This window comes from Leucopleurus acutus, assembly GCF_964270905.1.
Source record: "Leucopleurus acutus genome assembly, chromosome: 5".
Lineage (NCBI taxonomy): Eukaryota > Metazoa > Chordata > Mammalia > Artiodactyla > Delphinidae > Leucopleurus > Leucopleurus acutus.
This window is the reverse complement of record NC_139147.1, coordinates 115,380,077-115,405,820: the sequence shown is the minus strand read 5'-3', so window position 1 is coordinate 115,405,820 and position 25,744 is coordinate 115,380,077. Positions and strand designations below refer to the sequence as shown.

Here is a 25,744-nt window from a genome sequence, read left to right as displayed (position 1 = left end):
TAATTTGTATTGCTTGTGTTCCTTGGGTCAGGCATGGATTGGCTCTTACTTGAGTGGCCATGTTTGCGAATCCTCCACACCTGCCCCATTACGCACCCTCAAGCTTGACTCCTTGCCTTGGTTTTCTGCAAGTACTGGAATCTTATCCCTAATTCCCATTTTCATCTCACAAAGCAGGAAGCCAAACTGGCAGGAATCTTTCTGAATATACGTAGTGTTTTTCATAATAGTAAACTTGAATTGCCTCTATTCCTTGTAGCTTTTCAGTGGGATGGAAGTGTATTGGCCAGAGGCAGGGGTTTTAGGAACCTGAGTATGATGGCGATTATGTTCACAGTCTCGGAGCGTGTGATCAAAGGAAGTGCTGGTTTCTCCTTCACTCTCTCTAGCCTAGCAACCTCTTACCTTTGCCTGTTTTCTCTCCCCAGATTCCTGAGCCTGTGCTGTCCCTGTGAGCCTGTGACTTTCTTCCACCCTCTTTCCCTTCTGATGTATTTGTGGCATTTCCAAGTCCAGCCATTTCAAATCTGCCCCAGCTGCACTTGGATTCAGATTTAAGTCACCATGGTTCTAAGAGCTTTATATGTACTAACTCACTTAATCTCCACAGCAACTCTATTATTATTCCTGTTTTACAGATTCAGAAGCTGAGGCACAGAGAGGTTAAGTAAACTTGACCAGGGTCAACCAGCTAATCAGTCAGAGCCCAGATGTGAATCTGAGAAATCTGACTGCAGAGTACATTTTAAACCACTATGTTTAGGCCACTTATATATCTTATCCATGCCAAACACTGCTTTATATATATAAAATATATAAACACATATAAATGTATATTATATGTTATGTAAACATATGTATATAATAGATAGATATTATAAGTTAGTGTACATAAATATAATCATTTAATCCTCATGAAACCCTAGATCAAGCAAACAACCAAAAAGAAAAGATACTGAACATATGAACAACAAAATTAACAGCTTGAAGTAATGGACACATGTAGACTCCTACACCCAATATTTGAAGAAAACATAATTTGTAAGTACATAGAACACTTATAAATATTGGCCATGAAACAAGTCTTAAAAATGTTCATAGTATCCGAATCATATATAACATATTCTGTGATCAAAATACATATAAAGTGGAAATCTATAAAAATTTTTAAAAACTCATATATTTGGGAATTTTAAAGCACATTCATAGCTTGAAAAATAAATCATAAAGAAAAGTAGAAAATATTCATAACTGGATAACAAGTTAAATACAACATTTCAAAACTTGTGAGATGCAGCCAAAGCAGTACTTAAAGAAAAATGCATAGACTAGTCCCCACCTTGTCTGTGGTTTCACCTTCTGTGATTTCAACTGAGGTCTGAAAATATTAAATGGAAAATATTAAGTGGAAAATTCAAGATTCAATTAAATAAGTTTTAAATTGCATGCCTTCTGAGCAATGTGATGAAATCTTATGCTGCCCTGCTCTGTCCTGCCTGGGGTCCCCAGCCATTGACATCGTCCACTCCTGACATCCAATCATCATCAATATCGTCATGGCCCAATAATCCATGAGAACCGGAAGCAGATGACCCTTCTTCTGACATAAGGTCAGAAGGTCAATAGTAGCCTAACTCTACATCACAATCCCTTCATCATTCATCTCATTGCATCATGACATTTTATTATCTCATGTTATCATAAGCAGCAGCAGAAGAAGGGTGTGTACAGAACAATAAGATATTTTGAGAAAGAGATCATATTCACAAACTTTTATTGCAATATATTGTTATAATTGTTCTATTTTATTATTAAGTATGGTTGTTATTCTCTTACTGTGCCTAATTTGTAAATTAAACTTTTTCATAGGTTTATAGGTATAGGAAAAAAATAGTATGTATAGGGTTCAGTACTACTGGTGGTTTCAGGCATTCGATGGGAGCCTTGGACCGTATCTCCAGCAGGTAAAAGGGAACCACTATAGTCGTAAATGCTTATTTTAAGAAAAGAAGAAAGGTTAAAAATTAATAAGCTAGGCTTTCAATTTAAGAAGTCACAGGGCGAGAGAGAGTCATGGACATATACACACTAACAAACGTAAGGTAGATAGCTAGTGGGAAGCAGCCGCATGGCACAGGGATATCGGCTCGGTGCTTTGTGACCGCCTGGAGGGGTGGGATAGGGAGGGTGGGAGGGAGGGATTTGCAAGAGGGAAGAGATATGGGAACATATGTATATGTATAACTGATTCACTTTGTTATAAAGCAGAAACTAACAACAAAAAAAAAGAAGTCAGGAAAAGTACAATGAGAAAGAAGCAAGGAAAATAAGAGAGAGATAATAAATATAGGAGCATAAATGAACAAAATGGAAATCATTCTTAATTAGGATTAGTTGACAATATTCAATATGAGACTTAAAAAATGGAAAGAGTATCTTCTAAAAAAGGTAAGGAAAAGGGCTATCACACACATAGCTTCATGTCCAGTTCTTTCCTATTTTAAGGTCCTTAAATGGATTTTACAGAAAGTATTAGAGGATACTTGCTTTTTAAATGACATTTTTTTCCTAATTTTTCAAGTAATGCAAGGAAAATTCGAAAATATAGAACAATGTAAAGACAAGAAATATAACTCATAGTCTCATCATTTGGTGATAATTATTAACATTTAGGTATTTTCCAGTCATTTTTCTACGTATCTGAACGTTTATACACGTCTACATGTAATTGTATGCTTATTTTAAAATTTGGGTTCACACTGCGCACAAAGATTTATATACAGTTTTTACTTAAAATTGCATCATCAGCATATACTCTTTAAATATAAAATTTGGATGGCTGTGTTGATATTTGATTTACTGATAGATATACTGTACTGAATTTGACTGTGCCCCTGTTGTTAGACATTGTTTCCAGTTCTGTGGTAGAGTCATTCAGCTGACATCTGTTCATGGTCCACTCAATGTATGGTACCATAATGAATCTAAACACAATGGAGACAGTCTTAGTGACAAACTGGTGGGGTTGACCTGCCAGAAGTTCATTTACAAGAGGACTGAGGAGCATTTCGGAGAAAGAGGATGCTGCATATGACAAGCTTGTGGGCTTGATAGAGTAATCAGATACTCTCTGGCTGGCTTTCTTCCTCATCCTTTGTTTTCCTGGCAGCAATGTCTGCGTGGCTTCATTTTTGGTTTCATAATTCAAATTTTCAAGCAAGAATAACCACCAATCTCATTTGGACAGTGTTTCACTTTAGGCTAAATCATTGGCCACTAGAGTGACAATAGGCTGCCCATGGCTTGGGTGCCGGTCCCAGTTCTGTCAGCTAACTTCAGGTCATGGGGGTCATGTGGTACCCAACATGGCTTGCTTTCAAGATGCTCACTTCAGCAAAGGCTGTGGACAGGGCAGCTATCTTAAAGAAGGCTATAGGTTGAGCAGACATCAAGGAGAGAGGCATTCTCCAGACTACTGGCTACCACTGCCAGGCAGGCGTTGGTAGAGCAATGTTGACAATGTCCATGGAGGAGGGCAATGGGGAAGTGGTGGAAGTGTTAAGGCCCAATGGGTCCATGATGGAGACAGGTACTCAGCAGAGCAGCCATGAGGAACAGAAGAGCCTGGCATGAATGTCCAACATTGAGTGTCTCCTATGTCTGCTTTGGGCTAGGCCCTACGGATAATGGAAAAATATAAAACATGACAGCTGTCCTCCAGAAGGTCATGCCAAGTATAAGTAGAAAGTTCATAAATGTTTTACTTTAAAAAAAATTTTTAAATAAATATTTAGCGGTAACTCTCCATGAAACAGGTATCAACTGGTCAGTGGTCACTTTCTATAACCCACTGAGCATGTCCTCAACTGCTCATTCATTTCAAGTCTACTTCTTGTAGCTCATCATACTCACCACCAGGAGTAAAAAAATAATGTCAGCACAGGGAGATCAGCTTGGTGGTTTGTGGCCACCTAGAGGAGTGGGATAGGGAGGGTGGGAGGGAGGGATTTGCAAGAGGGAAGAGATATGGGAACATATGTATATGTATAACTGATTCACTTTGTTCTAGAGCAGAAACTAACACACCATTGTAAAGCAATTATACTCCAATAAAGATGTTAAAAAATAAATAAATAATGCCAAGAGCTCAATTAGATTATATAAATTTGTGTACAACATTTTGTGGCTTATCTATCTCACTGCTTTCCCCACTGAACATTGATTGAAGTGTTATTCTGTGATGTTTACAGATAGTCAATGTTGGAAAACATTTGGAAAAAGTGTATTCCTTTAAAAGTTGGAAAAATAGCAAACCTTTTAATAGTAAAAATATGTTTTTTTAAAAAAAGTATTTTAATAGTAAAACATAATAAAGAAAACTTGGAAAATATAGACAAGTAGGAAGGGTCACCTAGGACCCAAATCAACCACAGCTGACATTTTTGTGTAAATCCATCTAGATTTAGTTTTTATCCTGTATTTTGGTTATTTCGTTTTGTTTTGTTTGTTTTGGATAGTTACCCTTATACTGTAAACATCAATTTGTAATCTGCTTTTTCACATAGTACTACTCATAATCTTTAAATCACCATTTTACATAATATTACAACTGACGTACCATGCTTTATTTAATCCTTCCCCTAAAGTTAGACTTTCTGGGTATTTCTAATTTTCCAGAATATTAAATAATTTTCAAATATATGTAGTTGCATAAAGTTTTATCTCGTATTCTTATTTATTTTCATAGGATAGGTTATAGAAATTGGATTTATTTGATCAAAGGGTCTGAACATTTCTGAAGATCCTGACACATATAGCTTTAGAAAAAAATTCTAAATGGAAGGCACTTCCGGTGAGGACAATAAATACCAACTGGAGAAAAAAGCCATCATCTGAATATGGCCCTCAAGTCCAAACAATAGACACAAGGTAGATGACCATATCTTGATAAAGAAAAACATTCTTGTTCTTATTCAAATGATTCCAGGCTATAAAAAAAAAAGAAAGAAAGAAAGAAAGAAAAACAAAGTAAGTAAACTTGATTCATAATCCATAATCCAAGTAGCAACTTAAACTTATAGTTTATATGCAAAACATGATAGAATAGGAAAATATCTATTTGAAACTACTAGGAAAGGTATTATACATTATATGTTGTTAAACAAGATACAAGATGTCTCATTCGTGATTTCTCTTTACTCTGGACTTGATGGATAGGTTGAGCAGTTTCCACCACAATTAACTTAACGTTAATATTTTAGCAGATGAAGCAGAAGTAGTTTCAATAGGATAAAGACATATTTCTCTTCTTCAAAACCACTCACTAATGACTCAATATAAAAAAGGATTATTTGAATGTAGCAGCATTCAAAAGAGAAATTATATCACTGGGATTATGTTGTGAGCCTTCGACTATTTTATGAACAGGGACATTCTCAATAAATGGTAAGATTTCTTGGAGCTTTGAGTTATTTCTACATAGAAACATTGCTCATTTAAAACACCTGTGGTGTTTTCACCATACAACATGGAATGTGATTTTATAGTTATTCCATCGATTCAATCCATTTAGATAAGCCAACAGACACATTGGAATATTAGAAAAATTGAGGTATTAGAGGTTGAGTAAACATGAGGGCAGTAGGAATAGAAAGAAAATGATGGAATTCTAAAATCCTTCCACCAAGATCCATTGAGTCCTGGCCAGTGGGGGTAAAATGGAGGAGGTACAGGTGCCAGTGGGGTTCTGTTACCTGGATGATGACTGAATAGGTTCCACACAGTATCTTGGACAACTGAATGACTACTCTGATGAGGCAGACAATCACTTGAAGACCACTGAGAGCTATGAGAATAGAAAATAAGATGATGTTCCACTCCACTACATGTGCTGGTTCCAGGCACTGAATCCATACGCTAGAATCTGTAAGGAAACTGAGAGAGAGGAAGGAAATGGTCAACATGATGCATGGCCACGCCTAAAGACTTGGTCCAAGGAAGAAGGCTACAAGTTTTCATATGTTTGGGAAATTAAGCTACTGATATATGATTAAAAAACAATATTATTAAATGTGAATGAATATATAAAATTATTCAGATACACAATTGAACACAGTATGCACAGCACAGGGCTATGCTTATTAGGAACATGGTACCTGCTTATGACAATTCTAATTCACTTAGGAGGCAAGATGCATACTGAAGAGTTCAACAGCAGTGAAAGGCCTCACATGTCAATACCAAGAGAGGTAGAGATTGCCCATTTCCTAGGAGTCCAGAGTTAGCCTAGGCCATCAGGGACAGGGCTGAGCTAGCACTGGATATAAAGTCACACAGGTGGTACAAGAGCAAAGAGAAATGATGCTCTTATTCTTAGACTCTGTCCCAAAGCCTTTTAGAACAATGGTTCTCAAATTTGAGCACACATCAAGATTATCTGGAAAGCTTGTGAAAATGCAGATTGCTGGGTCCCAGCCTAGAGTTTCAGATTCAGAAGGTCTGGATGGGGTGGAGACTTTGGGTTTCTATGTTCCCAGGTGATGTTGATGCTGCTGGTCTGGGGTCCACTGTGTGTTCTGCAGCTCTTAAAAAGATTGAGATTATGAGGTGGAAAAGCAAAAGACTGAATGGTTTAATCAGTCTAGCTTAGCACAGGATTTTGAGAATTAAACCACCTCCACGTTTAAGATAGTCTTAAAACCATGCTGAATTATCCTGTCTTTTGCCCACTTCCGGGTCAGCTATGGCCATTAGCATTTCTCCAAGAGTGACACTCTCTTTGTTGAACTAAATCGAAATTAAAAACTGGTCTCCTCAAAAAAAAAAAATATATCCCCCCCACAAAAACCATCAAGCCCAGTTACAGGGCAGAGCTGTTTGTAAATATCTTGTTGATAGCAAGATGTCTTTTTTCAAAACAGCAATTCAAGCAACCTTGGTGCCAGCCAAGTTGTCCTTAACTCTCTCTTTCCTCCCTTTCTTTATTTCTTATTCTCTATGCTCTGGGACATTCAGAGGCACTCTGAGAATTTCTTGGTATTGTTAATGGACCTTAGGTCTCAAGGGGTAAACAGCACTGAATATGGAGTCAGAACTCCTGCATCTGTAGGATCTGGGGCCAGGGATTTTACCTCTTTGATCTGGACAATGGGTATAAAATATCTAACCCTAGGGTTATTGTGAATATTTGATGAGATGTATGTAAAAATGCTTTGGAACCTATAAAGCACAATACAGATGTAATTTCCTGTTATCATTTCCTTAGACCCACTTCCTACACCCTCTTACTCCTAACTCAGTCTCTGACACCAGGGAAGCTAATCCCTTCAAGATCCTTACTCTAGACTGTTCCCAGTATATACTCTGCACAGATCATCCAACACTTTAAAGCAAGATGCCTTGCAGGATTTCTCTTTTTCTCCTAGGATACGGTCCTATTTATTCTTCTTGTATCAACGGAATGAGTCATAAATGCACTATCAGGGTCTGGAAGGAATAGAGAAATTTGCCCTGATACTCATTCTCTCCACAATTTCTATACACCGTTCTAACAAAACATGTACTTCGTTATGTTATAATTCTGTCTATAGCTGTATCTGTATATCTAGTTCCTCACTACACAGTGTACTGTGAGAACTCTGTTGTGACTTATGCATCTCTAAATGGCCATGTCTAAGGCCTAAGGCAGTGCCTGGGGCATTGCAAAGATCAACAAATGCTCCTTAAATGAAACTGATGCAGGATCCTTGCTGGTCACCATGCCAGTGGCTGAACTTAATGGCTGAACTTGCTGTCAACTTGGCAGATGGAAGACCATCATGTGGTATAGAAGGTTATGCAAAGTAATGATTTTAATAATAAAATCTGGCATGTCGAGAATTTATTAAATCTAAGCTGTGCTTTACTTCTGTTTAATTTTCAGTTCTGTGAGGTAGGAATGATTATTATCTCCAGTGTACAGAGGCTCAGAGATATCCAGATATTTGTCTAAGGCCATACAGTTTGTAAGTAGGAGACGGGAGACTTCAACCCAGATCTACAAGCACTGAAGCTCTGTGCTCTAAGGGCGATGTTCATTCTAAGGCTTCCATCTCAGCAGAATGTTCTGTCAAATCTGTGTGAGTTTCTAGAGGGAAGTGAACCTGTGTAATTTATCTTTGATTGGCTAGCACCTAATCCAAGGCAGGGACATAGTGGGCGCTTAATAAATATTTGTTGAATAAATGTACATATGAAGAGGTGATTTGGGCAATTTTCAGCTGATTTGTTCAACATTAACAGCTGTTCCACTTTGCATTCACCAAGCCTTGGAAACTTCTTTAGGGGCCCAGAAACTTAGCTTCCCTACATGGCCTCCAATTTTTCACCTCTAAACACTTTTATAGAGCTGGAATCAGGTGAATACAAATATCTAGGGCGACTTTAAAGGAGGAATGAAGAGACATGTGGGCAGCCTGAGATTCCTGCATTGAAATTGGAGGCTTACTTGTTTTGGGGGTGGGGAAAAGTTCAGGGGCTGGTGGCATAAAGAATGACTCTTTGTACCCAGTGGGACTTTCTACATTAGGGTCCCCTTTCCTGAGCCCTTTCAATCCCAAAGGAGTGTCTCCTCCAAGTGTTCAGAAAGACCTGAAGTAATTTTCTAGGTTCTCCTGACCTGAGGGAGAGCTCTGCTCACAGCATGGGGTACCTCGTGGACACTTTAGAATAAAGGCAGCTATGGGCACAGAAGCAGTTGTGCTGTGCAGGCTGAGGTGAGCAGGTAAAGCTCCAAATGGATGTGGGCTTTGAACAATAGAGCCAGCCATGGGGATTTGAGAAGAAAGTGTAACTTCCCCAGGGAATGGTACCGACACTCCCTCATTTTATTCCATTGGAATTGTCTGTGCAGTACAAGACAGGGAGAGATTGAGTAGATCTTCTTGTATCTCTGTCTGGGCCCTGCTCCCTCCCGAGCTGGTAGGGCCATGAGCCAGCACAATGCCAGTGTGAGGCATTCTGTGATCCAGGACTGGGTCCCTCAACGCTTGACTGAACTACCAGCCTTCGGAGCAAGGCTACCCCTAGGACTCTTGTTCAGTACATGCCCCATAAGCTCTTGGCTCCTTCCACAAACTCCTGCACCTACTCATGTCCCTGGATCTCACTTGGCTGCCCACCTTGCCTGGTTCTACCTCCGTGTGGCCCCTAATAGTATAGCTCCGGATAGCACCATCCAACGGCACTGTGATTCTCTCCCAGCCAAGCCCTTTCACATCTGTAACAGACTCCATGTCCAGCCTGGCCACAAAACAAGATTGACTTCCCAGAGCCACCCAAGCCCCAAGCTCCAGCAATTACCAGACCCCAATAACGACGAAGCCCTGTTCTGCAGTACGGCAGAAACACGCCTTTCATCCAGAAATGTCCACGACAGCCTTAAAATAGTGAATGCATGTGACATTAAAAGACTGGAGGAAAAAAGATCTAAACAGAGTTCAGTGTAGGAACAAATTGGTCTGGACATTAGCAGACTATTAGGAACATTTTGGACTAAGGTAGACACAGAACCGCTAAGTGATCATGGAAAATGAGTATGGGTATGCAGCCAGGTGTTTCTGACTTTCAGACCTCCTCCCAAATCAGGGAATTATTCCTTACCGTCCTGCAGTGCCTTCAAAGGCGTACTCCCAGCCATCAAGGGTGCGGCAGTAAGGGCCCTGAAGAAGGCCCAAAGCAGATATGACCAGGCAGTATCCAGAGAAAGCAATTCCAAGGGCAGAAAAGATCATCGACAGCAGTGTCTAAATTAAACATAGAAGGAGGTTAGTGCCATAGAATGAGACAAGGGGATATTGTGAATAAGGGATCAGATAGGTAACTTCCCCTAGTCATCCAAGCCTACTGCAGCCTGTGTAATAACAAATGTCCACAGAAAAAAGGGAAACATTTAATCCAAACCCACTTGATCTTAAAAATAGGTTTTTAAATGATTTTTTTCTTTGGCATTCCATAGAGAAAATTAGTTAATTTACTAAATTTCTCCCCTTTTTTTCTGGAGCTTTGATATCGAAATAATGATCAACTCATACATAAATGCAATGAAAGGATGTGATCAATCAATCTATACTTCTTTATTGAAGACGTTATTTTCTAGGTAGGGTGGGTTCTCTAAGAATCAAAAGCTATGATCCTTGTTTTTCTCTTATGAAGATGATATTTGAATATGTTCGCACACAGGAATATGTGGGGAAATATCATGCGTTAGCCTAGATGGTCATGTTTATACTCAAGTGAGCATGGGATTGAAGGGGAGGTGGGTATTTTCATTTGAGTAGAAAGAATGAGCAATGTTCACTGATAGATCCATACAAGCTAAGTTGTGAGACTAAGTCGATTGATCTGATCTAAAAGGGATTCCTACAGATGAGTAGAGGGGAGAAGCTTGGCATGGTGCTAAAACTGAGGAAGCAGGGCTGATAAGACACAATCCAGCCCTTATATCACTTATAACGTGAGTGTAACTTGGGAGATCCAGGCAGAAGGTGGCCTTGGATGCCGGATCAAGGAGACTGGACTTCATCCTTCAGAGTAAGTGGATTTTTCTCCCACAGCCTTTGATTAAAATTTTTTTTCAAATCTACAAAAAAGTTGAAAGTATAGTACCTCTTTCTTAGACTCAACTTTTGTGACGATTTTACCATTTTTGCGTGCTCTCTCTCCCTCTCTCTCAGTATGTATATGTACATCGACAAACACATATATTTATTTACACTTTTGTCGCTTAACCATTTGAAAGTAGGTTGCAGACATTGGGATATCTCACCCCTAAACGCACCAGCACTTACGTCCCAAGAATAAAGATATTCTATTATTCTGCAATTGTTTTTCTTTTTTTGTACAGGATCCAATGAAGGTTTAGGCACAAGGTTACATCTCTTTGGTTTCCTTTAATCTACACTAGTCTTGCTGCCTTTTTTCTTTCAGGATATTAAATTGTTTTTAAAGAATCCCAGCCAGTGGTCTTGTAGAAAGTCCCACATTCAGGGCTTTTCTGATTGTTTCCTCACAATTGGACTTGGATTAAACACTTTGGCAAGAACATGTGATTGGCGTGGGTACATTATGGGCCTCTCACTGCTACTGATGATGCTAAATTTGATCTCTTGGTTAAAGTGGTGTCCTTCAGATCTATAAATGTCCATTTTCTACTTTGCTATTAGGAAGGCATTTGTGAGGTAATACTTTGAAACTGTGTCATATCTTGTTCCCTAAAGACATGTCAACAGGTGGATTTAGCATCTACTGATGACCCTCATGTTCACTGATCACCGATTATCACAATAAGCGGTTGTAATGTACTGCTTTTCTAATTTTTCATTTCTCCTGCATTTGTAAGTTATCATTTTTCTGTACAGAAGACCTTCTATTTCCCGTTTCTCTCCTCTGCCCCTCTCTTTCTGTAATATTGTGGACACATGGATTTTCTAATTCATTATGTTATAACTCATAATTGTTATTATTCCTTTCCATGCTCAAATGGTTCATATATGACCAGTGGGAACACCCCTTCAAGTCAATTCCTGTACCCTTCAATATACCCCTATCATTCTTTGAACACTTCCTTGCTTCCTGGCACAAGATGTCCCAAGATCAGTTTGAATTTATGTTGCCTTAGACCTGGAATAGCTCTTTTTCTAACAAGCCATGGAATTAATTTTTGAGCAAGAAAGTGACATGAACAAATAAATGATTTTGGAAAATTACTCCGGCAGTGGTGGCACACCAGCCAGAAGTGAGAGAGCCCCCAGATAAGAATTCCATGTGGAGAAAACGTCAAGTTGTGGCAACAAAGACACGCACTGGACAAAAAGACATTGAGGAGGAAATGAGTAGCTGGAGATGGGCTGTAAAAAATTCCAGAGTTTGGGACTTGAGTGAAAAGGAGACAGAAACAGGGATGCCAAGAAAAGCAGTATTGCTTGGGAGAAAATTTAATTTAGTTTAAAAAATGTCGATTTCGAGTGAGAGTAGGATGGCCAAACAGAAACATGCAGTGGCCAGTTGATAAATTCAAAAGCTGAGACCAGAAAAAGAACAAAAAACCTGCAAGTTTTGGAACAAAGTTTATATCAAATTATATTTCTTTGCTTGGAGTTATTTTATAAATGTAACATCAATACATGATCATTATGGAAAATCAGAAAAAAAGTATTTTAAAAACACAAAGAAGGAAAGAACAATTATGCTTTTTTCCTATTTGATACTAGTAATCTCATTGGCAACTTTACATATGATGGAAAGCTCTTTCAAGTTATGTTTCTCATATTGATTATTAATAGAGTTTTGCCTTGTCATGGGATGAGATAAATAGTTTTTTTTTTACAGTAGATTTCTGTTAGTTATACTTTGTAAAAAATATTTACCTATTCGCTAATGTCATCTTTGAAAAAGGAAGAAGGACGTTTTCAAAAGATTGAGCTCCTTATTTACCAAATGGCCTTAAGCAGTTTGCTGGAAAGATCAGTGAAGAATTTCTCCATTTGGTGAATTTACAACCATAGCATAATATATATATATGTATGTATACATGTATAAATTACAATCTAATGAGTGGATACAATTGCACAATCGAAGTAAGCCTCAAAGTGGGAATAAGAATCTCTCTGAGTCACAGTGTCATTGTCCGTAAAACGTAGATGATGTAGATGGTTACAGCGCCTACATAATAGGGCTGTTTCAAAAATTAAAGGATACAATGCATATAAAAATTATTTGAAAAGTGAAAAGCATAATCAAAATATTATCTATTATTTCAAGTGCCCTTATTTGGCCAGTATTTGTTTTCCAGTGCCCACAGAATGTTGGCAGAAGATGCGACACCACAGAGGAATGGGGTTCAGGTCGTGCTGCTCCAAAACATGGCATCTTGGCATATTAATCTCTTAAGCCGAAGGAGTTTGTGGAAATGGCAGAAGCAGGAAGTTCACTCTAACCTCCCCGACCTTCTCACCCTTCTTCCCTGAAACAGGTCATAAAACGCCCAGGTGAAAGATACCCTCCCTGCACCTGGAGGAAGGAAGACATTCTTATTACCAGAGACTAAAATTTGGGGCCAAAAACTCTGTATAAATAAATGTTGTTTAACTAAACCTTATTTTCCTAGTTACTTCTTCACCTTTTTCTATCCCTAACCCAAATCTCTCTGTCTTGTTAATTCTTCACAAAGTTATTATTTCTTTATCTAAAAAGTTTAGATGCTTCCTGCTCTAGTCACATCTTCAGGGTCTTCATTCTCTTGTGAAATCACACATGTATATGTAAAAATTCAATAAAATTTGTTTGCTTTTCTCATGTTAACCTGTCATCAGATTAATTTTCAGACCCAACCAGGGACCCAAAGAGGGTTGAGGAAACTCTTTTTCTCCTCTGCAAAATGAATCTTAGATGACCTAAATTTCCATTCCAGAGCTTCAGAAGTTACAAACTGGTGCAGACTCAAATTTGGCCTGCAAGATGTGTTTTATTTAGTTTAAATGAGAATTAATTGCCAACATTTTATAGTTGTGAAGTTTTACTTAAAACTCCATATTTCTACTTCCTATTGAAAATTGAGAATTATTGCCCAATATTGTAGTGGTAGCAATTGGCTGGACCTGAGTAGCAGCTCCCTCTCTTCCTTAAATAGAAAATTTGCTCTAATGTCTACATATTTCACTGCCATCAGGTATTTGGCATCTGGGGGCATATCAGTTAGGACCCCTATCCTAGAGCATACTTTGAAAGAACCAAGCAGAAAATCCAGGGAATCCTCTCTCCCTTCCTCCTGCTCTTTCCACTGAGATGCCAGTCATCTCATCCAATGTTGACTATGACAGTGTCCAGACTCTACGTTATTTCTAGCATCCATTTGTGCTGGAGATGCTAATCATGAGTTAAGGCAAATTGAACACATGGATTTTTATTAGATACTTAAGGGTACAAACATTTCTTTTCTAGAAATTCCCTGAGTACATAGGTTAAAATTTACCTGAATACATTGCTTCACCTAGACCATTTTGAAAGCTTTTCTGTAGTATAATACCAACAGTTACTGGGAGATGTTTGATTCAATTGGTTAAGAAAGTAGACTCTCTCTCACACACACACACACACACACACACACACACACACACACAGAGGGAGAGTATTTTGGTCTTCTAATTCTTCCCCACTAGGGGCACAATGGTGAATTAAACAACGAATTTAATCTTCCAAAAGCAACAGTCAACTAAAGTAAGCCATACCATCTTGGCCACATATTTAAATGCAATTGCACCTCGGACCAACTAAGTCAGAGTCTCTGGGGGTGGGATTCTAAGGCCAAGCTCCAAGATCATTGCAATGTGCAGACAACACGTGGAACCACTGCCGCAAAGAATGCCTCCCAGACCTCTGGCAAAGCTCCTCCTAGTTAATGAATCATATTCTCTTTGAGTCACAGGTGACTCATCTATAAAGCAGGAGTAGCAATGATATAATTCATTGGGTAAATGTGAACAAACTATGAAGTGCTATGCAAATATGAATAAATGATGATGACAGGAGGAGGGGGAGGTGGATGATGGTGGAAATACAGGAACCCAGTGCCTATGTGTTGAGCATAGGCTTAGAAAATGTGGTTGTATTGTTCTCTCTTCACTCTATTTTAATTATCTTTAAAGTTCTAGCTTTAAAAATGTACATCATATATACCCAACTCTGAGATAAATCTAATGCTGTGTGAAAGAAGCCAGATACAGAAGACCAATACTATATGATTCTATTTATATAAAATACAAACTAATCTATAATGACAAAAAGAGATCAACGATTATCTCTTGGGGGTGATGAAAATGTTCCATATCTTGACTATGATGCTAGTTTCATGGGTAGAGTTAACTGTCAAAACTCATGGAATTTTATACTTTTAATGGATGGCATCTATTATATGTAAATTAGTCTTCAATAAAGTTGATAAGGGAAAAAATAGACTCACAGAAACCCAGTTAGGAAAAGGTAATCTTATTTTCTAATTTCACGTATCTTTAAATATTGAATTGCTAGAAGAATATCAGTAGAACAAAAGTGGAGGAAAACGGTAGACAAAATAGATAATATTTGGAGGAAACTCTTGGGCTCTGAACTGAAAGGATGATGGAGAGGGTACAATAGTGTCAATATTTTCACGTCCCCAAGTGAGAGGAAAGAAAGCCAGAGCACACTCAACCATCCTCAAAACACTATTGTTCTTACCATGTATTTTTTGCTGCAGTTTTCACTCTGGCAACATTTATAGTTGTTATCATTCTCCAGTACAAGAAGAATTGCTGCTACTATAAGCATCTATAGTAGGGAAGAGAAAAGATATCAGAAATGGAATACTAGTTTGCATTCATGCTCAGAATCAGAGCACAGTGCTTCAGAGCATAGACTCTGGGATCAGGTAGCTCTGGGTTCAAATCCCGGTTCTGCCACTTAATAACTGTATGCACTCCAGAGTCCTTTCCTACAAAATGGTGCTGAGAACTCATCTCTTTGGGTTGTTATGAGCTATTGTACGTAAAATTTTGAATAGTGTGCTTGATTCATAACGTGATTGATAAATGTTAGCTGTTATCATAGTTATCAGTTATCAAGAGCTAATGATTAAGGAGGGGCAAATGGTATGGACATGAGAATACCACCCTCTGCAGCAAGCGTACACTTCTCACTGACTCAGTTGTGGAGGACAAAGGAAAAGCATTCACCAGACTTTGCCATTTGCCAGCCTCTTTCTTTTTACTGCCCTCTGGGAATCCAGGTGAAAGGTATGGTTACTCTGAAACTAAATCTCTTAATCCAAAGTAAAGTAAATTCAATGTCCCCGAGTATTCAGATCATCTTAGATTCAGATTTTCCAGTGGGTTTTGTCTGTATGAAGCCAACAAACTGGGAGAATTCAGTGTATTCTACTTCCCTTTCTTGGTATCTTAGAGAAAGGGCTCAAGTTCCGGAAAGAACATGGATTTCTTTACTATTGGGTTGGCCAAAAACTTCGTTCAGGTACAGAAAAACCCGAACTCTCTTTTTGGTCAACCCAAGATTATAGTCCTTGGTTTGGGCAGGTATGGACTGTGAATTGCTTCTGGCAAATTCTCCGCCTATCCTTTCCTTCTGCTGTTCAGTACTGAATCTTGTAGTTGAGTTCATTGTTATTTTACTCCTTGTAGTGAATATTTCCAGTTTCCAAATTCCTTCAGCCATCATTTATTTATCTATCCATTTAATTATTTATCTATATTCCTCTCCTTTCTCCAAAAAGGATTTGATCTTGAAAGAATATTTTTCAAGAATTCCTAGACAGTGACAACTAGAGAATAGGTTCTTTTTACAGTTTTAAATTTTACATGGAATATAAGCAAACAGTCCTACATTCTCCTCCTTTCAACACCATTAATTAACACAATTTTAAAGAGATTCTGGTTTATCTTTAGTAATGTCTTGCAAATCTTCCACTTATTACGATTATATATTGAGAGAAACAATGACAAGATAAGCCACAATAAACCAGGTGCAGTAACCAGCCTCATTACAATATTGTTAGAAATAATTAGACCTAGATCCTAGAGTCCTGTGCCAAAGGAGAAACACAGGCATAGCCCGTGTTTAAAGAGAAACTTCTCTCCCTTTTTGTTGTAAAATATAGCTGTAATACAGAGGGCTCAAGAATAATGGAGGAAAATTACCCAAAATACCACTACTCTCACATGTTTTTAAGTACGTACTCCGACATGTGTATATTTTACATAATTTCAATCATAATGTATTCACAATTTTGTTATATCTTTTTTCACTTAATATAAAATAACATGTGTTTTCCATGTTGCTACATGTTCATAACTACAATTTTCATCCTTTATAAAGTGAATGGACCATAATCTATTTTGCCATGCCTATGCTAGGATGCTTCTAGTTTTTTGCTATTATAAATAATGCTGCCACAAACATCTATGTATAAATTTCTTTCCTTATTCTGGATTATTTCCTCAGAATGTATGCTCAGGTTTAGGATTACCAAGTCAAAAGACATAAGCATTTTCATGGATCTTAATATATCACATGAAAAATGTCTCCCAAAGGCTTGCATTTATTTATAGTACCACCACCAACAGTCATTATGTACCTAGCACATAGCACCTTCAGCAGCACTGTGTATTCATATTTCAAAGTTTATTAATTTAACGTGCAAAATGACAAATAAATGAAACTGCTTTCCAACATATTTATTCAAATGTTATAATAATTAAACACCCACAAAGATGTAGAGATAGATTATAATGGATTTTCTTTTTTTTTTTTTTTTGCATTCTTGTTGGTATAGAAAGCTTACCGTGCACAGTGTATTTTTTTTTTTTTAGAAATGATATGATCAGGAAAAACTTCTTTTCCTCTGAGTTGCCAACATGATTTACTATCAGTTTGTTTTTAAAGAGCACAAAGTCATCAGAAAAACATCCATGGATTCTTACTGTGGCTACTTTGATTTAGTTTTCATCAACACCCACCCAAAGACATTGAGTAACTTGCTTTAAAGTCTCATGACACAAATGACAGAGCTTAGACTGGAACTCAAGTTTGTCTGAATCTTCAAATCTCTGCTTTTCCCACTGTCTTAATACCACTCCAAGCTAGAGAAATCCTGAGTACAGACAGAAAATCCTTTCTAGGAAAGAGCAATGCCACTGGAGATTAAATAGCGTTAGTGGACACACAGCTTTCATGAGGATATAATATTTCTATAGGCCAGTGTCCCACCAACTTTCATTAGGACTAATTTCCTGCATTGCTGGAGCTACATAAATAAGCAGCTGACTGAAAACAAAGCTACCCTCCAAGTCCTCATGGACTACCTGCCTTTTCACCCCCCTCCATCTTCCAAACCCAAACCAAGGATTAGAAGAATGATTTTTCCATGATTCATCATTTTCACTAGGAACAAGTTCATGCTTAGTAAAAACTCCCCCGTCTGCAATCCCAAGTCTCCAAAGTCACACTTACCATAATACCTGAGAAACAGATTCCTTCAAAATACCAGACGTAGTTGGTGAGTTTATTGCTGGAGGCATAGGAAGCTTGCCCATTGGGGAAATACAATAATATGTTTACAATTATACTCCAGAGTGCAAGAGGAATCAGCAGACTACTCAGGCAGCTTCCACATTTCCAAGACCCCATGTTACCCTGCTCAGAACCTGCAGGAGATTTCAAGAGTGTAGAATTACATCAAGCCTGTTTTTCTTCCTTACCTGTCTCCCCCCGCCCCCTCCCCGAGATTACCTACCACTTTCTGGGTCAGAGCCCTTCAGTTCATATTCATGAGGAGCCCAGGACTCGGACAGAACTGCAGCCTGCAATCTGTCGGTGTGGAAATAGTGGTTTACTGTTTGGAGAACAATAGACAAAGATCAACGGCTGAAAAGCTGAGCTGGTCTTCATCCTGTGCCAAAGGAATGTGGTGTTTTTACTGCTTTTTAAAATAAGTCATTTTCCTCTGGATTAGAGCACTCAAGACTGAATCCTGGGCATGTTTGCAGAAGGAAGTTGGAGGGGGGCGGTTGGAATGGAGTCTGGCAAATTTCACCCCACAGTGGACAGGGGGGTTAAAGAGAAAACTACCAAGGGATCTTATATTGGCACCGGATGTGCGTTTTGCTCAAATATTCTGACTTTATGTATCTGTCTTTTATTCAGTGTTCTTTATTGTGTGCTCACTACTCACCAAGCACTGTTTAAACTGCAGGGGGCATAAAACGGACAAAGAAAGGGAAAGACTGGTGAGTTAGGAAAACAAGACATCACAGTTGGTGAGTTTATTGTTATAAGACGGGTACTGCTTTCCTCTAAAGAGTTCACATCTATTATCTCTACCTCGCAATAAAATAATAACAGGAATAAATTCATATCTCTTACTGCCTAGGAAAAAGAGGTAAAAGAATTTGGGTAATTTGATTAAGACTTTATGAGTAATAAGTTTGAAGTGAATTTAGGAATCCTCCGTTCCAAATTATTATTATTTTTTAAACATCTTTATTGGAGTATAATTGCTTTACAATGGTGTGTTAGTTTCTGCTTTATAACAAAGTGAATCAGCTATACGTATACATATATCCCCATATCTCTTCCCTCTTGCGTCTCCCTCTCTCCCACCCTCCCTATCCCACCCCGCTAGGCGGTCACAAAGCACCGAGCTGATCTCCCTGTGCTATGCGGCTGCTTCCCACTAGCTATCTATTTTACGTTTGGTAGTGTATATAAGTCCATGCCACTCTCTCACTTCGTCCCAGCTTACCCTTCCCCCTCCCCGTGTCCTCAAGTCCATTCTCTACTCCCTTCCAAGTTATTGCCCTAAATTTAAAGAGCTACAGATCCCTGTAGTTCTGATGACATAAGGAGAAGATTATGGGAAGGAATCTTGGCACTAATATGTTAAAGATAATGTAGACAGTGGTGTAAAGAATTCAAGGGTTGGAAAGCAACTATACTCCAATAAAAATTAATTTAAAAAAAAAGAATTCAAGGGTTGGGAATTCCCCAGCGTTCCAGTGGTTAGGACTCTGTGATTTCACTGCCGAGGGCCCGGGTTCAGTCCCTGGTTGGGAACTAAGATCCCACAAGCTGCGTGCCACAGCCAAAAATGAAACAAAACAAAACAAAAGGATTCAAGGGTTGCCTGACCTCATTGTCACTTTCTGCTGGTAACCTCAGAACCCTGCTTAACTTAACTTTCTCAAGTCTCAACTTCCTAAGTTGTGAAATGGGGATTAAAAAACAGTACCTTCCCCACAAAGATAATGTGTGGGTTAACAGGATTATGTGTGCAAAACACAGTATCAGGTGATAGAGAAGGAGCAGGCAGTAAATGGGAGCCGTCATTAATAATAAAAAAGCAGTTATAGGAACATGATGGTCAAAATGGTACAGAGATCAGAAGTAAAGTCTGTGTATTTATTCCTCTCAATACCCAAAGAATTTTGTATCATGAACCCTGAAAATCTTAACCCTAGAAGTATTTTTTTTAATAAATTTATTTGTTTATTTATTTAGACTGTGTTGGGTCTTCGTTTCTGTGCGAGGGCTTTCTCTAATTGCGGCAAGCGGGGGCCACTCTTCATTGCGGTGCGCGGGCCTCTCACTGTCGCGGCCTCTCTTGTTGCGGAGCACAGGCTCCAGACGCGCAGGCTCAGTAGTTGTGGCTCACGGGCCTAGTTGCTCCGCGGCATGTGGGATCTTCCCAGACCAGGGCTCGAACCCGTGTCCCCTGCATTGGCAGGCAGATTCTCAACCACTGAGCCACCAGGGAAGCCCCAGAAGTATTTATATTTAATTTGTATTATCCTCCAGAAAGTATTAACACTCCATAACATAACTGCTTTTAATTCAAGAGAATAAAAATTTATTTTTACATGAATACTTTTAAATTGTATTATATTTTTTAAAAAATGGAGCTACCTGGAGCCACACTGGGATTCAAATAAAACAAACTAGAAACTAGTAGTCAAACTATGGTGGGTTCCAAAGAGGTTTCGTGGCACCCCCTAATGGATGTGATTTTTTTTTCTTCCTCTAGTGTTTTTAGCAAAGTGCATCAACAAAGTCTGGTCACTAGATTCCGTACCCCCACCCCCCAGGGACATAGAAGCAACCTAAAATCACATTTGCTAGAGCTTTGGGGATGATGGGGAGAGCAACAACGTCTTTAGTTGAATATTTATTGAGTACCCGCTATGTGTCAGGCACTGTTCTAAGGGTTGGGGAGAGAGATCAGTGAACAAGAAAGTCCAAAATCCTTGCCCTCGTGCAGCTTACATTCCACCATAATGGAGACTAACAATAAAAAATATGTCTAAGTAACACATATAACTTATCAGGTAGTGGTAAGTGTGGCTAAAATAAGTCAAGGAAGGACAAGCAAGAGTGCCAGAGAATGGGGCTGGGGATGTCATTTCTGATGGGGTGGTCAGGGAAGATCTTGCTGAGAAGGTGACATGAGCAAAGAGCTGAAGGAAGCAGAGGGTGTGAGTCCTGTAGGGAACTTGGGGCAAAGCACTGTAGGCAGAGAAAATAGCAAGTGTGCAAAAGCACTGAGGTAGAATGAACCCCAGGGAGGAGACTACTGTCACTGCAGCCAAGAGAGGGAGGGGAAGAGCAGTAATATCTGAGATTAGTTTTGAGTAGAAAAATGACTTGACACGTTAAAAGGCTCACTCTGGCTGCAGTGTTGTGATTAGGCTGTGACGGGTATGGGTGAAAGAAAGGAGATGAAGCCATTTCACCAATCCAGGCTTCCCATGGGAGATAGTGGCTCAGACCATGACAGTAGTAGCAGAGATGGTGAGAAAAGGCTGGATTCTGTCTATAGTTTGAAGATAGAGCCAACAGTATGTGGTGACAGCTTGAATGGAAGAGAAAGAGAGGAGTCAAAGATGGCCACGTGGTTTGGGGCCTGGGCAACGGGAAGAATGAAGTTGTCATTTACTGAAATGAGCAAAACAGCAGGTTGAGCAGGGTTGGAAGGGGAAGATGAGGTGGTCAGTTTCAGACATACCAAGTTCTGAGACACTTATTAGTAATCCAAGAGGAGTTGCCAGTTAGGCTGTTGGATACACAAATATGAAGTTCAGGGAAGAGGTCTGGGATGGAGTATGTGAGAGTTGTCAGTGTATACATGGTATTTAAAGACATGAAACACTATGCACGAATGAGTGTAGTTAGGAAAGAGACCCAAGGACTAGGTCCTGGGAAGTCCAGTGAATTGAGTTTGGGGACAAGAGGGAGAGTCAGCAAAGGAGACTGAGAAGTGGCCAGTGAGTTAGAAGAACGAAGAGCTTATCCTGGAAGTCGAGTTCCTAGTTGAGAAAGAAGTGATCAATTAGAGTTAAGGCTGCCTATAGAGCGAGTAATGTGGGAGGACTGAGAAATGGCTATTGGACTTAGTCATGTGGAGGTCATCAATGAGCTTGATAGGAGGACCTTTAGTGGTGGGACAGACATGAGTCCAACTGGAATGTGTTCATGAGAGAATGAGAAAAGAGGAATTGGAAACAGAGAGAAGAGGTAACACTTTTGGAGAGTTTAGCTGGAGGGAAAGTGGGAGTCCAGGGAAAAAGTTTAAAGGAAAAAATTATAGCACATTCCTATATTGATGGGAATATTCTTGTTGAGGGTTGGGGAGGGGAGGGGAGTGGAAGAGAGAAACTGGGGAGAATTGCTAGAGCTGTGTTCTTGAGTAAATGGGAAGCAGTGGGAGTGTGTGCACAGATGGAGGAGCTGGCCTGAGCTAGCAGCCTGGGCAGCTCTGTCTTAGGAACAGAAGGAAGACAGAGCATAAGGAATTGGAGGTGTGGGAACTTCTGATTGCTTCTGCTTTCTCAGTAAAACCAGAAGCAGGTTTATCAGCTGAGAATGAAGACGGAGAGAGGATGTTACAGGTTTGGAGGGAGAGGAGAAGGTGTGAAACAGTTGCCTAGGAAAGCAGGATGGTGAAAGGTCTAGAGAGATGTGGCAGATGCTGGCAGGCACTGAGGGTCCTCTTGAGGTCATGAATTTATAGTGAGACTAGGCAGCATGGTCAAGTGCTTTTCCCAGTGCAGTTCAACTGAAGAGGTGTGGGCAGAGAGTAGTAAGAAAGCTGGAATCAACCAGGATTGGAAGTTTGCCAGGCAAGTATCATAAAGAGAGGGAAGGGGACAAAGGAATCAAGAATATATATAAGAGAGTGATTATAGTGATGGACTGTGGAAGGAAGAAGGAGGGAAGTAAGGGCAAAAGAATATGAGGGACAGTAAAAAAGGGGTTGGATTTGTAGAGTGTGTGTCCCAGTATGGTTGAAGAATTACTGGTTTTGAGTAGCAGAGAGATAAAGAGCTGGAAAGATGCAGATGTAAGCTATTGCATATGGAATGGTTAGGCTACAAGGTCCTACTGTATAGCACAGAGAACGATATTCAGCATCCTGTGATAAACCATAATGGAAAAGAATATAAAAAAAGAATATATATATACATATATATATAAAAAACTGAATCACTTTGCTATACAGCACAAATTAACACAACATTGTAAATCAACTACACTTCAATTAAAAAATGGAAACAAAAGAGATCTGGAAAGATAGAAGGCAGTGATTGGGAAGAAGGGATGCTGGAATTAGAGATTAAGATGTTTCAGTACTTGGTGGAGACAGTCTAGAGGTATATTTTGGGCTGAATTTTGCTCCCTTGAAATTCCTATGTTGATGCCACATAACCTCAGAATGTGACTATATTTGGCAAGAGGGCCTTAGTTAGAACAAGGCTGGTAGAGTGGGCCCTAATCCAGTCTGACTGATGTTCTTGTAAGAAGAAGAAATTTGAACACACAGAGAGATACCAGACGTGCCTGTGCACAGAGACATAGGAGTTCACAGCAAGAGGACAGCCATCTGCAAGCCAAGGAGAGAATTCTCAGGAGAAACCAACCTGCCAACATCTTGATCTTGGACTTCTAGCTTCCATCGATGTGAGAAAACACATTTCTGTTGATTAAGTCACCTATTCTGTGGTATTTTGTCATGGCATCCCTAGCAGACTAGTAGGTGTGACCATGGGAGTGAGTGGCCTAAGTAGGGTGGAAAGCAGGAGGATTGGAAGAAAGCAACTGAGAGGACTGGATATTGGAATGGTTCCTTGCAATGAATATTAAAATCAACTATTATAACAATGGTAGTTTGGGAGAGAATGACTGCATTTGGAGAGCCAGCTGCAAAACTCTTCAAGGAACCAAAGGAAGTAACCCTGAGGGGGAATGAACTGAGGGTGGGAAATGATCACAGTATCATCCAGCATTGAAATTTACAGTCTCTCCAGTCAATATTGAACCACCCCTCTCCCATCAACTTTTAAGCAAAGATGTTAAAAAAAACTGAAACTGTTTAATTTGGCTTTAAATATTTCTCACCTTGAGACATCAGTCACAGAGATTCTAACAGGCAATGAAATAAGGTAAAAAGGAAGGGGGAGAAAGAATAATCCTGAAGAGGGTAACTGGCTACCAAGAAACCCAGAAAGAACAGTGTTTGACCGACTTATTTGCAAGGTTCTAAGAGGGTTTAGTTGAGACTTCATAAGTTTTTATTGCCAATATTTTGTACTTTGGAGAGGAGTGATTAGGAATACCTTTTGTTAATGGGACTTCCTTGGTGGCACAGTGGTTAAGAATCCGCCTGCCAGTGCAGGGGACACGGGTTCGAGCTCTGGTCCGGGAAGATCCCACATGCTGAGGAGAAACTAAGCCCGTGCGCCACAGCTACTGAGCCTGCGCTCTAGCGCCCATGAGACACAGCTACTGAGCCCGCGTGCCAGAACTACTGAAGCCCACACACCTAGAGCCCGTGCTCCGCAACAAGAGAAGCCACCGCAATGAGAGGCCCGCACACCGCAATGAAGAGTAACCCCTATTCGCTGCAACTAGAGAAAGCCCGTGCACAGCAACGAAGACCCAACATAGCCATAAATAAATAAATAAGATACAAAAAAAAAAGAATACCTTTGTTAAAATTTATGGAGAGTAGAATCCTTGAGCAGTTCCCACCTATCAGTGCTGTGGCTTCTAGGAATTTTCAGTGTCAGTGAGGTGAGCTCCCAATCAGGGCCCCCTTCAAAATAATCATGATAAATTGACCATCTCTTGAGTATCTTTGTGCTAGGCACGGTGCTAGAAGCTTTCACATACATTAAAAACAAACAAAAAATAAATTTTCACCATGACTCTAAACTGAAGGCATTAACTCCATTTTGCATGTAAAACAATGGATCTAAGAAAACTTTTAAACTTCCAGGAACTAGAAGTTAAGCCCAAGATTTAAAACATATTCTTTGAACTCTTCCACCATGTTCACCCTGGCCTGACACACGTCTAGGCGTTAACCCCCTCTTCTTCACTGCAAATAGGTTTCAAGTTTAGATATTTGGATTCTTTGGTAGTGGCTGCCTACATTGCTATTTTGAAGACACACTGGTTTCAGTGGGAGAAACATACAGGCCAGATAAATGACTGATGTCTGCTGTGGAGACGGGGTCAGGGAAGGGAAACATGCATGACTAGTATATCCCAGTCTTGGTCAAGCCCCAAAAGATGTCTCTAATGATGCTTTCATGTCACAGATAGTTATGAAGATTTGGAGGGGGGTGGTGCAGGACCAAACACCATTTGGAAGACTGTTCAGCAAGGGTGACAGAAGTGAATGAAGAGGATATGACTGGCTGAAAAACTTGATAAAATTGTGAAAAGGGGACATAAGCAATTTCCTTATCTTTGGTTATCCCATTAATCAGAGCAACTAATGAAGTCTCCCTGGACAATTTTAAAAATTACTTAATTTCTCTCCTAAGAAAACTCTTTCTTAACCTGCCTCCTGGAAAAAAAAAAAAAAAAAAGATGTGTACTCATAAAAAAAAAAAAACCTTCCTGAAGCCATTTGTCTCCAGTGAACTCCCGATTTTCTTGTCAAGGAATTCTTCCTAAATCAGGATTTTCGTGCTGGTCCTCCAGGAACCGGGAAGAGTCACTGGGCTGCCGTGCTTATTGGCTGCTTTTGGCCTTGGCTTCCTGTTCTCAACAGCGGAGCTGAGGAAATCCGCAGGATGCCTGCTACCAAGGGACAAGGTGACTCAAGAGGAAACACTCCACCTAAAATAGTCCTTGTGTACAGTCTCAGAGTCAGTCTGGA

The 25,744-nt window shown here is 39.5% G+C and overlaps 1 protein-coding gene across 1 annotated transcript; it reads right to left on the bottom strand.

The window, feature by feature from the left end:
- Positions 1–1,472: 1,472 nt before the first annotated feature.
- Positions 1,473–18,213, bottom strand: TM4SF18 (transmembrane 4 L six family member 18; the record flags this gene model as incomplete). The annotated part of the gene is made up of 5 exons (XM_082839282.1): positions 1,473–1,600; positions 5,684–5,934; positions 9,640–9,782; positions 15,253–15,342; positions 18,037–18,213. 5 exons carry the CDS (start codon positions 18,211–18,213, stop codon positions 1,473–1,475), a joined length of 789 nt encoding a protein of 262 aa, XP_082695408.1.
- Positions 18,214–25,744: the final 7,531 nt, after the last annotated feature.